This window comes from Ursus americanus, chromosome 26 (assembly GCF_024610735.1).
Source record: "Ursus americanus isolate L20-20 chromosome 26, mUrsAme1.1.p, whole genome shotgun sequence".
Lineage (NCBI taxonomy): Eukaryota > Metazoa > Chordata > Mammalia > Carnivora > Ursidae > Ursus > Ursus americanus.
The window spans coordinates 33997210-34016602 of record NC_142152.1 but is presented as its reverse complement, the minus strand read 5'-3'; the positions used below and the strand labels follow the sequence as shown (position 1 = coordinate 34016602).

The 19393-nt window shown below is 40.4% G+C and overlaps 1 protein-coding gene across 2 annotated transcripts in view; it reads left to right on the top strand.

Moving 5' to 3' along the window:
- The first annotated feature begins 1607 nt into the window (after window positions 1–1607).
- TC2N (tandem C2 domains, nuclear) overlaps window positions 1608–19393 on the top strand; it is a 36844-nt gene continuing 19058 nt past the window's right edge. The window contains exons 1-3 of one of the 2 annotated variants that reach the window (XM_045807603.2): window positions 1608–1718; window positions 13773–13895; window positions 15244–15477. In XM_045807603.2, coding sequence (XP_045663559.1) covers window positions 13829–13895; window positions 15244–15477 — 301 coding nt within the window. In that variant the 5' untranslated portion in view covers window positions 1608–1718; window positions 13773–13828. Of the gene's footprint in view, window positions 1719–2474; window positions 2660–13772; window positions 13896–15243; window positions 15478–19393 lie in introns of those variants that run through there. The other variant, XM_087856190.1, reaches the window with a different exon arrangement.

Genomic DNA, 19393 nt, shown 5'->3' with positions numbered 1-19393 from the left:
GAGAACTTTGTGTAAACAGTACAGGACTTTGCAAACATTTGTCATAGAGAAATTATCTAAGGTGAATGTACGAGGGCTCTCAAGCAGTGTTTATCAAACTGTGTGCATCGAAACATTAATGGCCCAGGATGGTGACAGGCATTTCTCAAGACAGCTGTGGGGCGCCTGGGTGGCTCAGTCGGTTGAGTGTTATCCTTCCGCTCAGGTCATGATCCCAGGGTCCTGGGATCCAGCCCTGCATCAGGCTCCCTGCTCAGCTGGGAGTCTGCTTCTCCCTCTCCCTCCGCCTGCCACTCCCCCTGCTTGTGCTCTCTCCCTCTCTCTCTCTCTGTCAAATAAATAAATACAATCTTAAAAAAAAAAAGGAAGAAGACAGTTGTGTGGTGTGTAAGGGAGGCAAAACTTTACCACCGGCCTTTTAGGTTTCTGGCTGGGGCTGAGAATTAAATTGACGTGGATTAACAAGAGCATAGCATGCAGAGTTTTACATGTACGCAGCAGCCCTTGTAGGAAAACGAAGAGCAAAAGCAGAGCTGAACACTTACATAGTAAGTTGGACAAAGGGTCGTAAATAGTGGAAAAGGGGCTTGAGCTGAGGCACTTAATGGTGAAGTGACTAGGAAGGTTTGTGTGTATTGATTTCCTTTGTCCTCGACTCCCTGTCTCTGGTGATAAAAAAGTTTCTTGCCTCCTGGTATAGGGACAACATCTTTCATTTGGGAGTTTCACCTTCTGCTTTCAGGAAGAAAAAGGAAGGTCAGAGCGATCTTGTATCTGCTGTTTCTCAAGTGCTTTTAACTTTAAAAAAAAAAAATCTAATGCCAAAGTGGCATATTTTGGCCTGCCACCCTTCAGGTCTAATAAATTTGGGAACTATAGGATGATACCAAGTAAACACAGTTCTTAGGCCCGTAAGTGTCCTGACTCCCAAGGAGAGGAATTTCAATTGATACTTCACCAGTTTTTCAAAAGCTGAGCCATTCATCAACAGATCACCTAGGAAGTCACTCAACAACTTTCTAAGAACAGTGTGGAGATTCCCACCATGGGAGGCATAAAAGGGCCAGTCCACTCCTTGCCAGGGTGCTAGAGGGGATTCAGCGTAATATGGGGCGCCAGGGCGTTGAAGTAGATACCTTTAGGATTCCTTCCAACATACCTATTGCTGGCAAGGTGGTAGTAGGTATAAAGCCACAGAAGTGAAGAGGCAGACTGATTCTTACGGTAACAATACAAGGCAGCTAAGAAAACTGTTCTTCTGTTTCCAGGAAAAGGGTGCATCCACACCTCTGGCAAGAAGGACTGCTCCTTCCTCCCTATACAAAGAAGTTCATCAGTCCTATACCTCCTTTAGTTTTTAATCTCCCTTCTGACCCCTCCATGCACTCCAAACTACGCCTGGCTCCGAGTTAGACCTTTCCAGAGGGAGCAGCCAGAGCACGGGCTGGGAGCGGCGACGCGGGAGGGGCAGAGGGCCCAGGCCCAGCGCGCTCAGGTACTCGGCCGGGGGCCCCAACCCCGCCCCGCCCCGCCCCGCCCCTCGGCGCGCACCTCCGGGGGGGCGGGGCGGACCTGGGGAGGGGGCGGGGCGGACCTGGGGAGGGGGCGGGGCGGACTTGGAGGGGTCGGAGGCGGGGTCTCAGGGCGCGGCCGCGCTAGGTGACCGGGGGCCCCGCTCCCGCGGGAGGCCACGGCGGAGAGCCCGCTGCCTGCAGGAGGTAACCGGCCTCAGCCGCGCGGCGCCGCCTCAGCGCGGCGTGGGGCGGCGGCGCCCGGGGAGCCGCGCGTGGACACCCCGCGCGGGGCGGCCGGGCGGCAGGTCTCCGGCGGGGAGGGGGCCGCGGGCTCAGGTGCGCCGCGGGGCAGCTCCCGGGCACGCAGCGTGGCGCGGGCCTGGCGCCGCCGCCGTGCCGGGCGTCCGGGGCCCCTGCCCCAGCAGAGGAGCCCCTCGCCCCCAGCCACACGGGGCATATGGTTCTGTAGGGGTTTTCATCTCCTTTAACTCTTTAGAAATGTCGCCTGCGTTGGGGGGCCCCGGGGACCGTTCCCCGGTCTCCTCAGCGACGCTTGCTCTCGGGAGCCCTGGGGAGGTTTGGGGCCCCTCGACGGCCGCGTTCACGGTGGGCGGGGCGGAGCGGGGGCGGGCAGTGACTCGGAGCTGGGGGCGAGACCCGGGACAGCAGGGAGGGGAGACCCTAGCTCCGGCGGGGCCGGCCGCGCGCCCCGCTCTCTGCCGGGCCCAGGTGGGCTTTGGGCAAAGCGGGAAAGAGGGAAGCGAACTTCTTTGCCTGGAGAGTCGGATAAGAACAGATTCGCCGAGTGTCTTCTGTGATGGTTCTGAAACTTTCAGAAGCAGAGAGGGGGTGTTAAAATGTCACTTCCCTATGGCTTTTGCAAAACAGGAATTATACACCCAGCTTGATTTTAGATTTGGCTTCTGTCTCTTCCAGTTTTTTTTTTTTCTTCTTCTTTGCTGTTGCTTCCTTTAAATAAAGGGAAACGGTATGGCTGATTTGTGGGGTATATTGCACCCAGATAGATGTCCAGATATAGCCAAGATAGATGCCAAGCCAAAAACATTGGTTCCTTTAGCATACTTAAAACACAGCATGTGGAAAGATTGCTTTGGGTTTTGGAATTATTCTGATTCTCACTTCAGGTAGGCATGTAGGAGAATATTTATTTATTTATGTATTGTATGTATGTATGTATGTATTTATTTGTCTTGATTACTACTGTAAAAAGTAGCCTGGAAGATACTGAGAGTTAACAACAACATCCCCTGTTTACCGATTTAATATTTTGATATGTAACTTTATTGGGGTTAAAAACTGGTTCTTCTGGAAGGAAAGTTAATATTGCTTGCCCTCGAGAGCTGGGATTGGAAGAAATTTACCTTTATCTGTTGTATTGTAGCTTTTGTCAAGGACTGTGAGTTACCCTCATAACTGCAGGAAAAAGTCTTCGTAAAAATGTGTGTTTCTTTAAACCCTTCAAGAAAAGTATGTCAAAAGTATCTCTTGTATTTTCTTAGCTTTACTTGAATTATCATTGTATTCATGAATAAAGCTAACAAATTGAGAGATTCCGGTTAATTCCGGTTGAGAGAAACGGAGTGAGGTTCTTTTAGGATGTCTGGCAGACCTGTTGGGTTGGCAGATGTGTAGTATTGGGGTTTTTTGAAGTCAGGAGTTGTAAATGTTAGAAGCATGGTGGATTTGTGGTTGTTAGTCCTGTGGGAGTGGAAGAAATCATTCAAGTAAGTAGAGTGAGAAGAGAAGACCAAGGATGCCGAAATACCAACATTTAAGTGATGTAGAGAGACAACCATGGAGAGTGAGAAGTCAGGAAAGAAGGAGGAAAATCTAGCAGACAGTGGTACATAGGAGCCTGGAGAGGAAAGAGTTTGAATCAGGAGAGAAATCTCTCTCAGTCAAATGAGTCAGAGGGATCTGGAAAATAGGAGCTGATTAAGTGTGTCTTGGCTTTGGTAGTTAGGATAGGAGGTCATTGATCTCAGCAAACACAATTTAAGCAAAATGATAAGGATGGAAGTCAAATACTCTGAATGAATTTGAAGAGTAAATAGAGAATGAAGAAATAAAGATAAGGAGAGTAGAGTCCTTATTTTGAGAAACAAAGATTAGAAGAAGTGACAGGGTGGTAGAAGGGAGTTTCTAGTCCGTTTGGAAAGAATGTAAGGACAACAGAATAATACCTTTATGTTAAAGTGCTTCTCACAGCGTTGTGCCTGTCTCATGGTGAAGTAGGAAAAGCTGAGAGCAAGTAGCTGAGCGTATTGAATAGAACTATTATAGGAAAGATTTTCATCTTCCCCCATTCGAATTATGACCACTGTTGTAGTGGTATTTTGCTCTGTTGGGTTCAGGTGTTACCAGTGGTAAAGTGACACTTTCACAAACTGTTGGATGGCATTTCACCTGAGTTCCAGGACTGTGATACTCCCAGCTTACATTTAAGTCATGTATTCTTTCTTGTATATCTCCGTGATTCTTCTCAATATCTTATGTAGAAATCAGACATTATGGTTAAATCAGAATTCATGAGGCATATGTCAGGGCCTTTGCTTCAGTTATTATTATAATAATTGAAAATGCTCTTAGGTGAAAATTTCTTTATAATGAGTTTTACTTCAATCATCATTGAAAGTTTAATTTTTTTGTTGCTGTTCAGACATGTTGTTTTATGTGTATTTACGTTTGGAATATGAAAATAATAGCCAAAATGGAAAAAGGCCAATAATCAAGTGTTGCCGAGGATATAGAGCACCTGAAACTCTTGTACTCTGCTGGTAGAAGTGTAAATTGGTAAATCATTTTGGAAAAATGTATCAACTACTGCAAAAACTGTGTTCAAACTACACCTAACAAAATTCTGGAAAATGCAAACTAGCTGAAAGCAACAGAAAACAGATTAGTGGTTACTTGAGGATGAGGCAAGGGAAAGTAAGGATGGTTGGAAAGAGGTGTGAGGAAACTTTTGGGGTTGGTGGGTTATTTATTTTCTTGATTGTGAAGACGCTTTTACCGATGTATACATATGTTTGACTCATGAAATTGTACATTTTAAATATGCGCAATTTGCTGCAAGTCAGTACGTAAATAAGGCTGTAAAAAAAGTAAATAAAATAGTGGAAGAAAACACACTATATTTTTTCTTTTCCTTTCTTTTCTTTTTTAAAAGATTTATATATTTATTTGAGAGAGAGCACGAGCAGGGGAACAGGCAGAGGGAGAAGGAGAAGCAGAAGCAGACTCCCCACTGAGCAGGGACCCTATGTGGGGGCTCTATCCCAGGACCCTGAAATGACCTGAGCCGAAAGCAGACGCTCAACTGAGCCACCCAGGCACCCCTATTTTTTCTTTTAAATATTGTAGTTATCTCAGGGTGATGGGATTATTGATAATTTTTATTTTCCTCATGTAGTTTGCAGTATTCTTCATATTTACTACCATGGGCATGCATTTCTTTAATTTTTAAATGAGAAATTATTTCATATGTACAAAATAGTACTTTTGACACATCCATAGATTTAGAGAATACAGATAAAAAACACTGTACTTATATCATGCTTTAGAGATAACACGTTGTCAGTATTTTCAAAGCCCTGATGGTATCTTTCTCTCTGCGTCTTTCTCTTTCCATGCTCCCTGATTTTCTGTATAGTTTTAGTACATAGGTATGTATTCGTAAATAATGTAATGTTTAGGGGCGCCTGGGTGGCACAGCGGTTAAGCGTCTGCCTTCGGCTCAGGGCGTGATCCCGGCGTTCTGGGATCGAGTCCCACATCGGGCTCCTCTGCTATGAGCCTGCTTCTTCCTCTCCCACTCCCCCTGCTTGTGTTCCCTCTCTCGCTGGCTGTCTCTCTCTCTGTCGAATAAATAAATAAAATCTTAAAAAAATAATAATGTTATGTTTAGTTTTGTCTATTCCGTGACTTTTTTGCACGTTACATTTATGAGAGTCATCCATGTTGATGCATTATAGTTCACTTACTTTTTATTGCTCTGTAGCGTTCCATTGTATGACTTTACCACTGTTTATCCATCTCCCTGTTAATGGGTATTTAGGACTGTTTTCAGTTTTCTTTTTTTTAATTTAATTTTTACTTTTTGCCATTAAAAGCTGTTTTGTTATGGCCATTCTTTTTTTTTTTTTTTTTTAGATTTTATCCCTTTACTTAGAGAGTGCGTGTGCGTGCCTGCACGTGATTGCGAGTAGGGGCAGAGGGAGAGGGAGAAGCAGCCTCCCCGCTGAGTGCAGAGCCCAGCATGGGGCTCGATCCCAGCACCCCGAGTTCCAGACCCAAGCTGAGGGCAAATGCCCGACTGACTGAGCCACCCAGGCGCACCTGTTAGGGCCATTCTGATCCATGTCTCTTTGCCTAGGAGTAGAAAGAGTTGTGGGTCTTCAGGGCTGCTAGATAATAACTGAATTGTTTTATAAAGTGGTTGTCCCAGCTTATACTCTCAGAGGCACTGTGTTAGGTGTTCACTTTGTTCCCTTCCTCAACATATGAGACATTTGTACAACATTTATAGTTATCCGAATTGTTTCTTTTCAGCAATCTGGCCGGTGAGAATTGGTACTCCATTAGAGGTTTTTAATTTACATTTCCTTAATTATTGATGATGTCGAACCTTCCATAATTCCTCTTCTATGAGATGTCTGTCTTTTGACTATTTCTTTTACTTTTATAAATTGATGTATAGTTGCCTTTATTTATTTGTGGTACTTATTCTTATCAGTTAACACATGTGGCAAATATCTTTTCCCTAGTAAGTAGCTTGTCTTGTCTTTTACTTTATGTGGGGTGTGTTTGTTTGTTTACTTTATGTGGGTTTTGATGGGCGCATTCTACAGTGTAGTTGCATGTGTCAGCCTTTTCCTTTATGGTTTGTGATTTCGGCATCTTTTGTAACACGTTTATCTCTTCCTTGAGGTTGTAAAGATATAGTCTGATATTTTCTTCTGAAAGCTTTAAAATACTGACGTTCATATTTATGTCTTTAATTCATGTGCCTTTGATTTTTGTGTGGTGTGAGGTGGGGATCCAGTTTCATTTTTTTTTCCATATAGGTAATCAGTTTTTCCCAACATCATTTACTGAATATTCTGGTTTTCCTCCCTGTGATCTATAAGCATCATATGTCAAGCTTCCATATATGTTATGTGTGCATATGTTTCTGGACTCATCTTTCTTTGGTCTCTTTGTGTATCCTTGCCTGCAATCTTATTTACATTAGTTGTGTAAAGAGACATGATACCTAAAAGAACGAGTCATCTTCTCACAGTTCTTTTAAACCTAGACTCCCTTTCAAATTAATTTTTTTCTAAAGTAAACTTTTCACTGGAATGTATTTTTTATCTTAAATATTTACTGTAATCAGCTGAGGTCACAAATAATGCTGAAGCTACTTTATTTTTTTTAGAGAAGGAGAGAGGGGAGAGGGGCAGAAGGCGAGAGACAGAGAGAGAGAGAGAGATAGAATGAATGTTAAGCAGGCTCCATTCCCAGCATGGAGCCCCATGTCATGCTTGATCTCACAACCCTGAGATCGTGACTTAAGCTGAAATTTAGAGTTGGGTGCTTAACTGACGGAGCCACCCAGATGCCCATAATACTGAAGCTACTTTTTAATTTTTTAATTTTTATTTTTTTAAATATTTAATTTGTTTGACAAAGAGAGACACAGCAAGAGTGGGAACACAAGCAGGAGGAGTGGGAGAGGGAGAAGCAGGCTTCCCGCTGAGCAGGGAGCCCGATGCGGGGCTCTATCCCAGGACCCTGGAATGACCTGACCGGAAGGCAGAAGCTTAACAACTGAGCCACCCAGGAGCCCCCTGAAGCTACTTTAATGTAGACTATATCAGGCTGTCTTTTGTTTTTGCAAATCCTGTCCTAACTCACTAGAGTTTATTTTAACTTGAGCAGTAAATATTAGAATTTTCATTTTGGGAATATAGTTAAGATATTTGGGAAAACCTTCATACTGCAAATAGCTGAGAATGCTTATTTAAATATTTTTAAAAGGTATTTAGGAATTAATATGCCAAAATCTAAAAGAAAGCTGAAAATCTGAGACTGAAGGAGCCCTTAAGTCTTATATGCTCTGAGGGCATTTGCTGAACTGGGGAAACTTGGTTAGATTTGATTAAGAATTTGGTGAATTTGCAGGACTGGAGGCGTAATTAGAAGTCAGCCCCGGGCTTATTCAAGGCAAGCTAACAAAAGACTCTCTGCCTTTAATTCTGAGATTCCCAAAGGTGTGTGGTGTCAAGGACAAAAACTCACTTTACCTCTTTCAAAGATCTGCAAGGAAAGTGGCCTTGATGCCAGGTAAAACAGGGGAAGAAAACCTGTCCTTGGGAAATTGTAACCACCAGTCCATGGGCGGTGTAGGGGCTGGTTCATATCACTTTGGTGGTCCAAAAACATTTCAAGGTGTAATTTTTTTAATATCTTATTTTTCCTTATATATAATTAACATACCATAAAATTCACCCTTTTAAAGTGTACAGTTCAGTGGTTTTTCCTATACTCACAAAGCTGTGCAACCATCATCACTAATTCTAGAACATTTTTATTTGCCCCAGAAAGAAACCTTGTACCCATTAGCAGTCACTCCTCATTTCCCCCTCTCCCCCCAACCCCTGGCAGTCACTAATGTACTTTCTGTTTCTATGGATTTACTTATTCTGGGCATTTGATATGAATGAAATGATACAATATGTGGTCTTTTGTGTCTTGCCTTTTTCACTTAGCATAATGTTTTCAGGGTCTTTTCATGTTGTAACACAAATCAGTCCTTCATTCCTTTTAATAAGGTTGAGATTGAATAAGATTCCCTTGTGTGGATACACCACATTTTGTTTTTCCATTTGTTCGTTGATGGACATTTGGGTCGTATCCACTTTTTGGCTATTATGAATAATGCTGCCATGAACATTTGTGCACAAGTTTTTGTGTGGATATATATTTTTCATTCTCGTAGGTATGAGAGACCTAGGGAGTGAATTCTTGGGTTATATGGTAAGTCTGTGGTTACGTTTTTGAGGAACTGCTGGACGATTTTCTAGAGCAGCTGCACCATTTTTCGTTCTCACCAGCAATCTGTGAGGGTTCCAGTTTCTGCACATCTTTGCCAACACTTGGTTTTGTCTATCTTTTTGATTATACCCAAACTAAGTGGATGTGGATTGGTACTCACTGTGGTTTTGATTTGCATTTCCCTAATAACTGATGCTGTTAAGTACCTTCTCATGTGTTTATTGGCCATTTATCTGTTTCTGGAGAAATATCTATTCACATCCTTTTCCCATTTTTAAATTAGGTCCTATGCCAAGGTATGAATTTAAACTGATACGGTAAAGGACGCTTGTGTGGCTCAGTGGGTTAAGCATCTGACTCTTGATTTCCTCTCAATTCTTGATCTCAGGATCGTGAGTTCAAGCCCCACCTTGGGTTCCATGCTGGGCGTGGAGCCTGCTTAAAATAAAATAAAATAAATAAAATAAAATAAAATAATATGGTAAGCAAATGCAAATATTCTCTGAGAGTATATTTTCATCTTTGGCTTAAAGAAGTTCTACAAGTGAAGTATCAAGGTCACTGAATAATTTGTCAAAGATAACCAAATGCACAGGAAATAAGACAACCTGAATAAGAATCAGCAAAACAACAGATAGAAGTAAATTTGCAAAAGCTTACATATTGAAATTACCCGTCATAGATTATTAAAATAGCTATGATGGGGGGGCACCTGGGTGGCTCAGTCGGTTGGCCGTCTGACTTTTGATTTCGACTCAGGTCATGATCTCAGTGTTGTGAGCTCCATGCTCAGTGAGGAGTCCGCTTGAGATTCTCTCTCCCTCTCCCCCTTCCCCTTCTGCCCTCCTTCTCAAATAAATAAATAAATAAAGCTTAAAAGAAAATAAAATAACGATGATGGGCTATATTTAAGAAAATAAAAGCCAAGATCTTTTTTTATTCCAGCTGCTTTTGAGATTTTATCACCGGCTTTGAGCTATGTTATCGTGATGTGTCTTGTGGTTTTCTTCTTACTTCCTCTGCTTCGTGTTTGTTGAGGTTCTTAGATCTGTGGTTGATAGTTACCAGATTTGAAGAACTTTGGTATTTTTTCTTCAAATATTTTTTCTGCTTCCCGCCATCTCCTTCATGGACTTCAATTACGTGTATATTAGGCTGCTTGAAATTGTCCCATGGGTCACGGATACCCTTTTGTGTTTATTCTTCTTTGCTCTTTGTTTCATTTTAGGTAATTTCTTTAACTGTACCTTCAAGTTCATTGCTCTTTTCTTTTGCAATATCTAATCTGCTTTTAATCCCATCCAGTATTTTTTTCATCTCACATATTATAATTGTCATCTTTAGAAGTTGGGTCTTTTTTTGTATATTTCACATCACTTCTTAACTTTTTGAACATATGGAGTCAGTCAGGACTGTTTTAATATCCTTAACTGTTCGTGTCATTTCTGGGTGGGACTCAGAATTGGTTGATTTCTCTCTTTCTCTCTCTCTCTTTTTTTTTTTTTCCATGTTTGGTAATTTTTTATTGGATGCCAGAATTTTACTTTGTGTGCTGGATATTATTTAGATTTTTATAAATTTTTTTTTGCTTTGGGACATAGTTTTTTTGAAAATGGCTTGATCCTTTTGAGTCTTGCCTTTTCAGTTTTTTAGGTGGAAAGCACACTAGCATTTAGGGCTATTTATTCCTCACAAGGGAAGCAAGACCCTCCTGAGTATTCTACCCACTATCCTGTGAATTGTGTGGTTTTCCCAGGTTGATGGGTGGGGACAGGCATTTTTACCAACCTTGGTGAGTGTTGGTATGGTTTTTGTAATCCTTTCTGGTGGTCTTTGCCCAGACATGTGCAATTTGCTTGCATGCGTGCTCTCATCAGTTGAATACTGGAGTGGGACCCTCTGCTGATGTGTGATTCTCTCTGTGTGCACCTCTCTGCCCTCTACTAGTTGGCCATGCACACTCTGTCTGCCTTATTCTTATTCACATAAACTTGTTTCCTTTGCTGCCTTCCTCCCCCGTAGTCCCCAGTTCATTTTAGATGACTCAAGGCCATCAACTTGGAGGACCTTTTCCCCAGAAGTAGTAATCATTTTTAACCAGTCCTCCCGCAGCCCTCTCATGATGAATGTAAAGTATTTGCAGGCTGACTGGGGTCAGAAATGTGGTTTGATGAGTTCGTTAAGAGTTTTTATATGAGCTGGTTGTTCTACTCTGTTCCCTTATCTGTCAACTACGTATTAGCTGAGTTCTTACTATATTCCCAGCATCATATAGGGTGCTGAGTGTGTGTAGAAAGTGAGTATAATATTGTTCCTGAAAAGTTTATATTCTGGAAGGGGAGAGAGAACAAGTGTCACAAATGTCAAGAAAAATATAAAATTCTTTTTTTTTTTAAGTTCACTAGATGTTTACAAATGCGAGAAATTAATATGGTCTGAGTGGTCAAGGAATGCATTCTTTAAACTAGGGTTGAAAAGGGATTTTGCAAATGTATAAATTTTTTAAGATTTTATTTATTTATTTTAGAGAGAGAGAGAGCACGAGCTGAGGGCGAGGGACAAGAAGACTCCTCTCTGAGCGTAGAGCATGATGCAGGGCTTGATCTCACGACCCTGAGATCGTGACCTGACCTGAAATCAAGAGTTGAATGCTCAACCAACTGAGCCACCCAGGCACCCTGAAAATGTATAAATTTTTAAAACAACTAGTTACAAGATACAATGCAAGAAAAGATGCCATTTGTGAGAAGCGTACACTTAACAAGAAAAGTTCTGCATTTATATGAGAAAAACTGTAAAAACTCCCAAAGATACAAACGCAGACTTGAACAAATGTTCTGGGTAGGCATACACAACATCTTCAAAATGTCGTTTTTTTTCTAAAATCCTTTATAAATATAACAGAATCCCAATGAAAGTATTATTAAATTTTTCCTCCTGGGGATAGACAGATTATGAAATTTATTTGCAAGAACAGACAAGCAAGGATAGCTAGGAAAACCTGGAAACTGAACAGCAGTAAGGATGGGAGGCTAGCCCTCCTACATTTGAAAGAATGTAGTATAAGCCATTATAATTTTTAAAATGTGGTACAAGAATAGACCAATTGAAGAGAGTAGAAAATACAAAAAAGCCCAATTGTATGTAGAAATTTAGTCTGTAATAAAGACAGTATTCTAATATTATTGGAGAAAATATGGAATTTTAAGTAAGTGGTATTTGTGATACCAGAATAGCCAATTGGGAAAGGTAGGATTGGATCTTCTCATACTGTACAGCGGGCTGTTAGTATAGAAAGTAATAACACCATAGTAAGTATTAGAAGAAACCATGAGTGAAGTCTTTTATGACCTACGTGTGGGGAAAACTTTCTTGTGACTCCAAATCCAGAAGCACAAAGGGAAAAACATGGATAAGTATAACTACATGTGTGTGTATCCAAACACTTGTATGTTTCTGTATAGATGTGTACATATATTTATATATACACACATTCTTTCTCTCTCAGCAGAAAATACCATAAAAAGACAATGACAACTGGAAGAATGTTTGCCACTTATGTCATGGATAATGTGTTAATCTCTCAAGTATATAAAAATCGTCTAAAATGGAGGCAGAAAAGGACCACTAGCTTTATAGAAAGATGGGCCAGAGATAATGAGCAGCGAGTTCATAGAAACAAATACAGATCAGCCTATATGAAAAGGTGCCCACCCTCACAGTAAAAGAGATGCAAGTTAAAACAACACGAGATATCATTTCTTTCCCATCAGATGGGCAAAAGCCCAGCATTTTGACAAATAATTTGTTGGTGACCGTGTGTGGAAGCCAGATCTAGTGTATTACATTGAGAATTTGTAGCTTGTGACCTGCGGGAGGGGGAGATGCAAGCCACCGACAGGGGTTGGCAGGTAGCTCCCTCATCATCTGAGTTCCCACTTTGGGGAAGTGAAAACCCCCGGGGTTGTTTTGATTGAAGGCGCAATTTCAGTACATCCACACAAAGGAAGTAAAGTCAGAAAATTTGTTACTCACAGATCCCAGAAACAGAAGTAGGGACGCAGAGATGAATGAAGATTCACGATGAATTGATAACTGTTTAGTCTGGGTGTTAGGGGTTTTCTTATACCATTTTATCTTTTGTAAACATTTGAAATTTCCCATGAAAAATATACAGAGTGCAAGTATGCATAAATGAAGAGAGTGCATTTGGAATTAAGTCGGTGAGTCCAAGGTGGGCAATTGGATGTGAAGTTCTTTTTTTTTTTTTTTTAAGATTTTATTTATTTCTTTGACACAGAGAGAGCATAAGCAGGGGGAGTGAGAGGGGGGAAGCATGCTCCCCACCAAGCAGGGAGCCTGACATGGGGCTCGAATCTAGGACCTCGGGATCACGACCCAAGCAGAAGGCAGACGCCACCCAGGTGCCCTTGGATGTGAAGTTCTTAGACAATTTTATGTTCCTAATTAACTTACAACAGACTCCCGGGGTGCCTGACTGGCTTAGTCACTATAGCACATGACTTTTGATCTTGGGGTCGTAAATTCAAGCCCCATGTTGGGTGTAGATATTACTTAAAAATAAAATCCTTGAAAAAAATAAAATAAAACCAACTCCCTTTATTTCCAGTTTATGTTGTATGTGGTTTAGGTAGCTGGTATCTGTGTGTGTGTGTGTGTGTGTGTGTGTGTGTGTGTGTGTGTGTGTGTGTAAGTAATACAGTGTTTCAGATATATTTTTCTGTTAGTGTAATTCTAAATGTTAAACCAACTTATAAAGTATGAAGTTGTTTGTTGGCCCCATTATAGGACCTTTGGATTACCAAAAGAATTGATTTGGAGGAAGTGAAATTTTTCTCACACTTTTTGTGAGTGCTATATTTTCTTGGAAATTTTGCTTGGGCATTGATTTGGGTATACCTGGCAAAAAAGAAAATTGAGGGTGAATTTTTCTTTTTTTCCCCCCCGGATTTAACATTGAGATTGTTCCGTTAGTGATTTTTGAGTATGTCATTTTAATAACTTATAACAGGCGTAGGTCATACAAAATTACACGTAAGTTGAAAAATCTATCTTCCTCTAAACATTTTTGCTTTGTATTCCTCATTCATCTTAGAAAGACAGATAATATGATTTATTTGGTGATACCTAGTGGCATGAAGCCTGATCATGTTAACTTGTTTTCTATTCTATCAACAGATTAATATTAGAATTGGAAGTTTGTATCCATTGCTGAATATTGGAAATTGGATGTAATGGCAGCAGAATTTATAAAGACCTGCTGTAGAGGATGTTTTTATGGTGAAACGGAAAAGCACAATTGTGAGTTTGGCTTCTTTTGACTTCAACAAACACGTATTTAATGTCTTTTTTATTTGTGGCATTTTGTAATACAAAGATAAGTGAGACATGTTTCCTAACTTCATGGGGGAGACAGAAACATACGTCTGGGGCACACTAGGTAAGCATTAAAGTATCCTGGATCGTGGGGGAGAGAGAGAAATTCAACATTCAACCCAGAGACACCCTGGGACGTCACCACCCAGGGGATGGCATTTGGTGTGGGAGTCTCGAGGGGGTTTCAGCAGCTCAGTCAGAAGAAGGAAGTAAGAAGAGGTGAAAATTGGACCTGGTCAGGCAGGACAGGTGGGTGAGGTTGTACAGGCAAAGGCAGGGAGGGAAAAGCGTTGAGTGTGTTCGGGGACAGTATACTCTGGCAAATGTTTTCATTTGAATAAAGACAATTTCTAGTTTATGAACAGCGCATTAAAAAATGCCTCTCACAAATGAAAGCCTGATGGAGAGGAGACCCATTATTTCATCAAGACCCCATCTTTATGAAGGACTCCTGGAGGGTTCCCTTTCAATTGCGTGGTGGTCTCATCTCTTCAGAGTTATGACTGGAACTTTATTTTTCTCTGGCTTTTGCTTGTATTCCTTCATCTAGAGCATAGCTTCCTAGTATATTTGAGTATGAAGGCTTCTTTTTGCATTAAAACATTTCATAAATTCCTACACAGTAGTAGTTGTACTTTCATTCTGAAGTCAGTAGACAATACTAATTGTACATAAGGTTGAACTCTGGGTGTCCCTCACCTCCCCATCCTACGTCACCAGCTTAGGAATCACGCAGCATTTGAGACAGGGGTGAAATGGGTCATAGAAGCTAGAACAGGGAGAGTCGCTATTATATTAGGGTAAAAATACATTTTATTTTGTGATTGGGTGAAGGCTTTTGTAGACTTAGAGACCTTTAGGTTCTTCTTTAGAATTCTTTTATATATTTAAGACTGATGTTCACCACCAGTACTGACAGCAAGAATTGCTTTGTTGACAGTATTTTACTTGAAAGCATAGTGGAATTAACCACCAAATAAACTTGTTTTCCATCTGCGAACTCTTTTGTGGGAATGAGTTTCTTTAAGAACTGCTTTTGCCATTATGATAAGTTAATATACTTTGGCAGTAGTGTATTAATTTCTCAAATATTGCCGGGACAGAATTAATGTAGATTCCAGAAGTGCTTGATAGGAAAACTACGTAGTAGTTTCTGTATCAGCAGTTTGTTCTAAAATGATTAAGTAAATACCAAAGCATGCTAACTTTAGATTATTATATCTAACTCCACAATCGTATTTGTGATTTTTCTTTTTTCTTCTTTTACACACAGTTTCCAGGGAGAGAGACTTTAAAGCAGCAGTCTCAGAGAGTCAAAATACCACTGTCTGTGTCCCTCCATTGAGTTCTGTTTCGGTAAAGCCTCAGGTTGGCTGTACTGAGGATTACTTACTTTCCAAATTACCGTCTGATGGCAAAGAAGTACCATTTGTGGTGCCCAGGTTTAAGCTATCATATGTTCAGCCCCGGGTACAAGGAACTCCCTCACATCTGGAGGAACTCGAAGGTAAGCAATGACACGGCAGGATTTAAAAATCAACACATAGCATGTAAATGCTACTGTTTCTGTGATTTTGCTCTTTTATATCTTGAAAGATATAAAGTTTTTTTATATATAAACTTATATTTTGTTTTTTATGTTTTGCTCTTTCTGTAGAGGAACTTAATTTATAATATTTTTGAATGGTCCCTTTATGAAACCTGACACAATCAACACATCTGTGTGTCGGTGTGGCCTTTTTAAAAAAAATTTAAAATCAATTAAGTAACATAGAGTGTATTATTAGTTTCAGAGGTAGAGTTTAGTGATTCATCAGTTGCATAGAACACCCCGTGCTCATTACATCAAGTGCCCTCCTTGACGCCTGTCACCCAGTTATCCCTTCTCACCCACCTCCTCTCCAGTGACCCTCAGTTTGTTTCGTATAGCGTGAGTCTCTTATGGTTTGTCTCCTTCTCTGATTTCATCTTATTTTGTTTTTCCTTCCCTTCCCCTATGCTTGTTTTGTTTTTTTAATTCCGCATATGAGTAAAATCATGTATTTGTCGTTCTCTGACTTATTTCGCTTAGCATAATACTCTCTAGTTCCATCCACATCCTTGCAAATAGTAAGATTTCCCTTTTTTGATGACTGAGTAAGATTCCACTGTACGTAACTTCCCAGTCTAAATAGCCGCTTGAGTGAGGTAGATTCATTGGGTAAATTTTGGCTGATGTTGTTAGTGGCCAATGGAATAATGATGATAAGAAACAACATGTAATTCTTGTATTTTAAAAATAATTTGATTTAGTCCATTGAAATGCTGTCACAATGTTTTTCCCCCGCAAAATTTTTTTTATGAAAATTTCAAACATACAGAGAAGTTGAAAGAATATGAATACCCACATAGCCACCACATAGAATCGATCATTAATATTTTACCATACTTAACCACATATCTATCCATTCCTCTTTCTGTTATTAATCCTCTTTAAGTTGGGTTGGGGGGGGTTGGAGAACACATTTCACAGTAAATTGCAGACATTAATACACTTTTTTCTAAATACTTAAGCATATATGTAATTTACCAGAGTTCAGTGTCTGTTTAGTTTTCTTCTTTTGACCTAAACCTTACACACAATGAACTGCCTCAGTTTTAACTTTGTTTTTGTTGAGTTTGAACAAGTGCATATAACAGTGTAATCGAAACGCCTATCAAAATCTAGAATATTTTTCCAAGTATGTTTTTCTGCCCCATCATTCTTCTTATTCTGGGATTCCAATTAGACATATGTTGGACCTTTTTATATTGTTTTTATGGGCCTCTGAGACTTCTTTTGCTCGTTGTTGTTCAGCGTTTTTTTTCTTCTTTCTTCTTAAGATTGGGTATTATTGATTTTCAAGTTCACTCTCTCTTCCTTCTGTAATTTCCATACAGCTGTTAAGCCCATCCAGTGAATTTTTATTTTAGACGTTGTGTTTTTCAGTTGTTGAATTTACATTTGGTTCTTTTTTATAGATTCTGTTTCTTTGCTGTGATTTCATTTTCTTTTCTTCATTATTGTAAGCCCATTTTCTTCTATGTCTTTGGGCTTTAGTATCTTCATCTGCTAATTCTAACATCTGAGACACTTAGGTTTGGATTCTGTAGTTTGTCTTTCGAGAATGGGTCACGTTTACATGTTTTGTTGTGTATGGAGTAATTTTGGATTGTATTCTGCGTTTTGGATGTTATGTTGTGGACACTTCAGAATCTGTTATATCACTCTGAGATGAGAGGGTTGTTTTTTGTTTTTGTTTTTTTCCTTTTTTCTTTTAACCAGGCAATGAACTTGGTTGGACTCTGCTGCAAATTCTGTGTCTTTGATGGCAGCTTTTATCTCCGCTTGGTTTTTGTACCCTTAATTGGAATCTGTCCCGCATATGTGTGCTCAGGGATCAGCCGGATATTTGAGCAAACTTTATTCACAGAATTTGGGGCTTTCTCCTTTCCAAGATTTCCATCTTACTTTCTAGCAGCTGTGGTTGCTCTGAACTCTGCCCTCTGGTTCTTTAGTCCAGAAAGAGTGTGGATTTTCTTTTGGCATTTTATCTGCCCTGTGCAGTGCCAACTTTGGCTTGCGCTCAGGCTAACAGTCATTAAAAACAGGTGGCCATTCCCTTTCTTCCAGGAGTCAGTGCTGTCCTGAATATGCCTTGCTTCTTCTCACTCTCCAGTCCCTTCAGGGTTTTTGTTCATTTTGTTTTTGGTCTGCAGTGTACTGTTGTTATCTGTAGGAGACTTGGGTTTGGTAGGAGTGATTGATCGATGAGCCAGCCCACCCACCCACCCACCCTTCCTTCCTCCCTCCCTCCCTCCTGGAAAGAGGAACCCTGTGCTTGGCCCACCACCTTGTTTTGCACATAAGCAGTGTCTCTCAAAAACAGTGTTCAAGGGGCACCTGGGTGGTGCAGTCGTTAAGCGTCTGCCTTTGGCTCAGGGTGTGATCCCAGCATTCTGGGATCGAGCCCCACATCAGGCTCCTCTGCTAGGAGCCTGCTTCTTCCTCTCCCACTCCCCCTGCTTGTGTTCCCTCTCTTGCTGGCTGTCTCTGTCAAATAAATAAATAAAATCTAAAAAAAACCCCCAAAAAACCAGTGTTTAAAAGCTCTTGGCCACAGTGTACCCTAATTATCGGTCTTTCTCTTTCTCTTGTACTTGTTAACAGGATTGGGATTAAACCACATAAACAGTTTTGTGGTCTGTTTTATTCATATCACATGTTGAGAACACGATTTCACATTCATTGCTTTGTAATGGCCCCATAGTGTTAATTAAGTCTGTAGATGTACCATAATTTATTTAACAAATTCTGTATTCTTAAACATCTAGGGTGTCTTATGTATTATTTTCATAATCAGAAAATAAAAAATACTTACCTGGCAATATGTGGTAGTTCCTCTTTTGTCTGTTTTATTAGATCACTGGAAAACAGATTGCTTGTCGATTTGAATGAATGAGGAAATTGGTTTACACTTAAATTATAGGCTCAATGAGTATGTGGTAAAGCCATCTGATTTTGATCATATTGGAGAGAAAGATGACTTTATTAGAGTTGAGAAAGCATTCTTGGTGTCTAAGTCTAGACATGTGTGTGCTGTACGTGTATGCGCCTGTGAGGGGTGGGCTGAGCAGGAAATTCTGAGAGGGAGATAAGGCAGACCACTGTCAGTAATAACTGAAATTACGTGTCAAGTATTAGAAATGCGTCTTGTTTCATTGCTTTCTTACTGATGGGTCTCATTACAGCCGTCGCTTACTGCTTCGTAGCACATAGATTCTGTCATTAACGTCTTACGGTGCGTGCTTTATCACATACCTGTCTATCCATTAAGAGAAGGCATTTTAAATAGATATTGAAATTTTAAATAGAGCTTTCGAGAGGTGTAAAGTAACTGTTACTTTTTGTTAGTTTTATAGCACTGTGGTTCTGTAAATTGAGAGACATTCCTCTTGAACTTTAAAAATGATATCACTGTAGACCGTTGGAGGGGAAAATTGGAATTCTGTAAAGGAAAAATGAAATCAGAATATTCTTTTTTAGGTATAGCCTGTAAAGGTCGTGAGTCATCTTTGGTGCTACGATTCCTGACAGTGTATTCTTGTTACCATAAACAGACGTGTGTGCTGAATGATTTACGGGTCGGCTTCTAAGGTATACAGGCTCCTGACAAAGCTCTCTGGCGTCGCAGCTCCGTCTTGGCACCCCTCTGCCTGTGTATTGTGCTTGGATTACACACATAGTTATTTGAACTGGGGTGAGGATAAGATCTCACCTCATAACCCCATATTTTATTTTTCTTTCCTGAACTCAGCGTGAAGCCACCTGTTTTATGGTTTAGCTTAATTCAGAAAGTATTGGTTTGTACCGTGGGTTCTATTTTAAACGGGTTGAAAAAAAT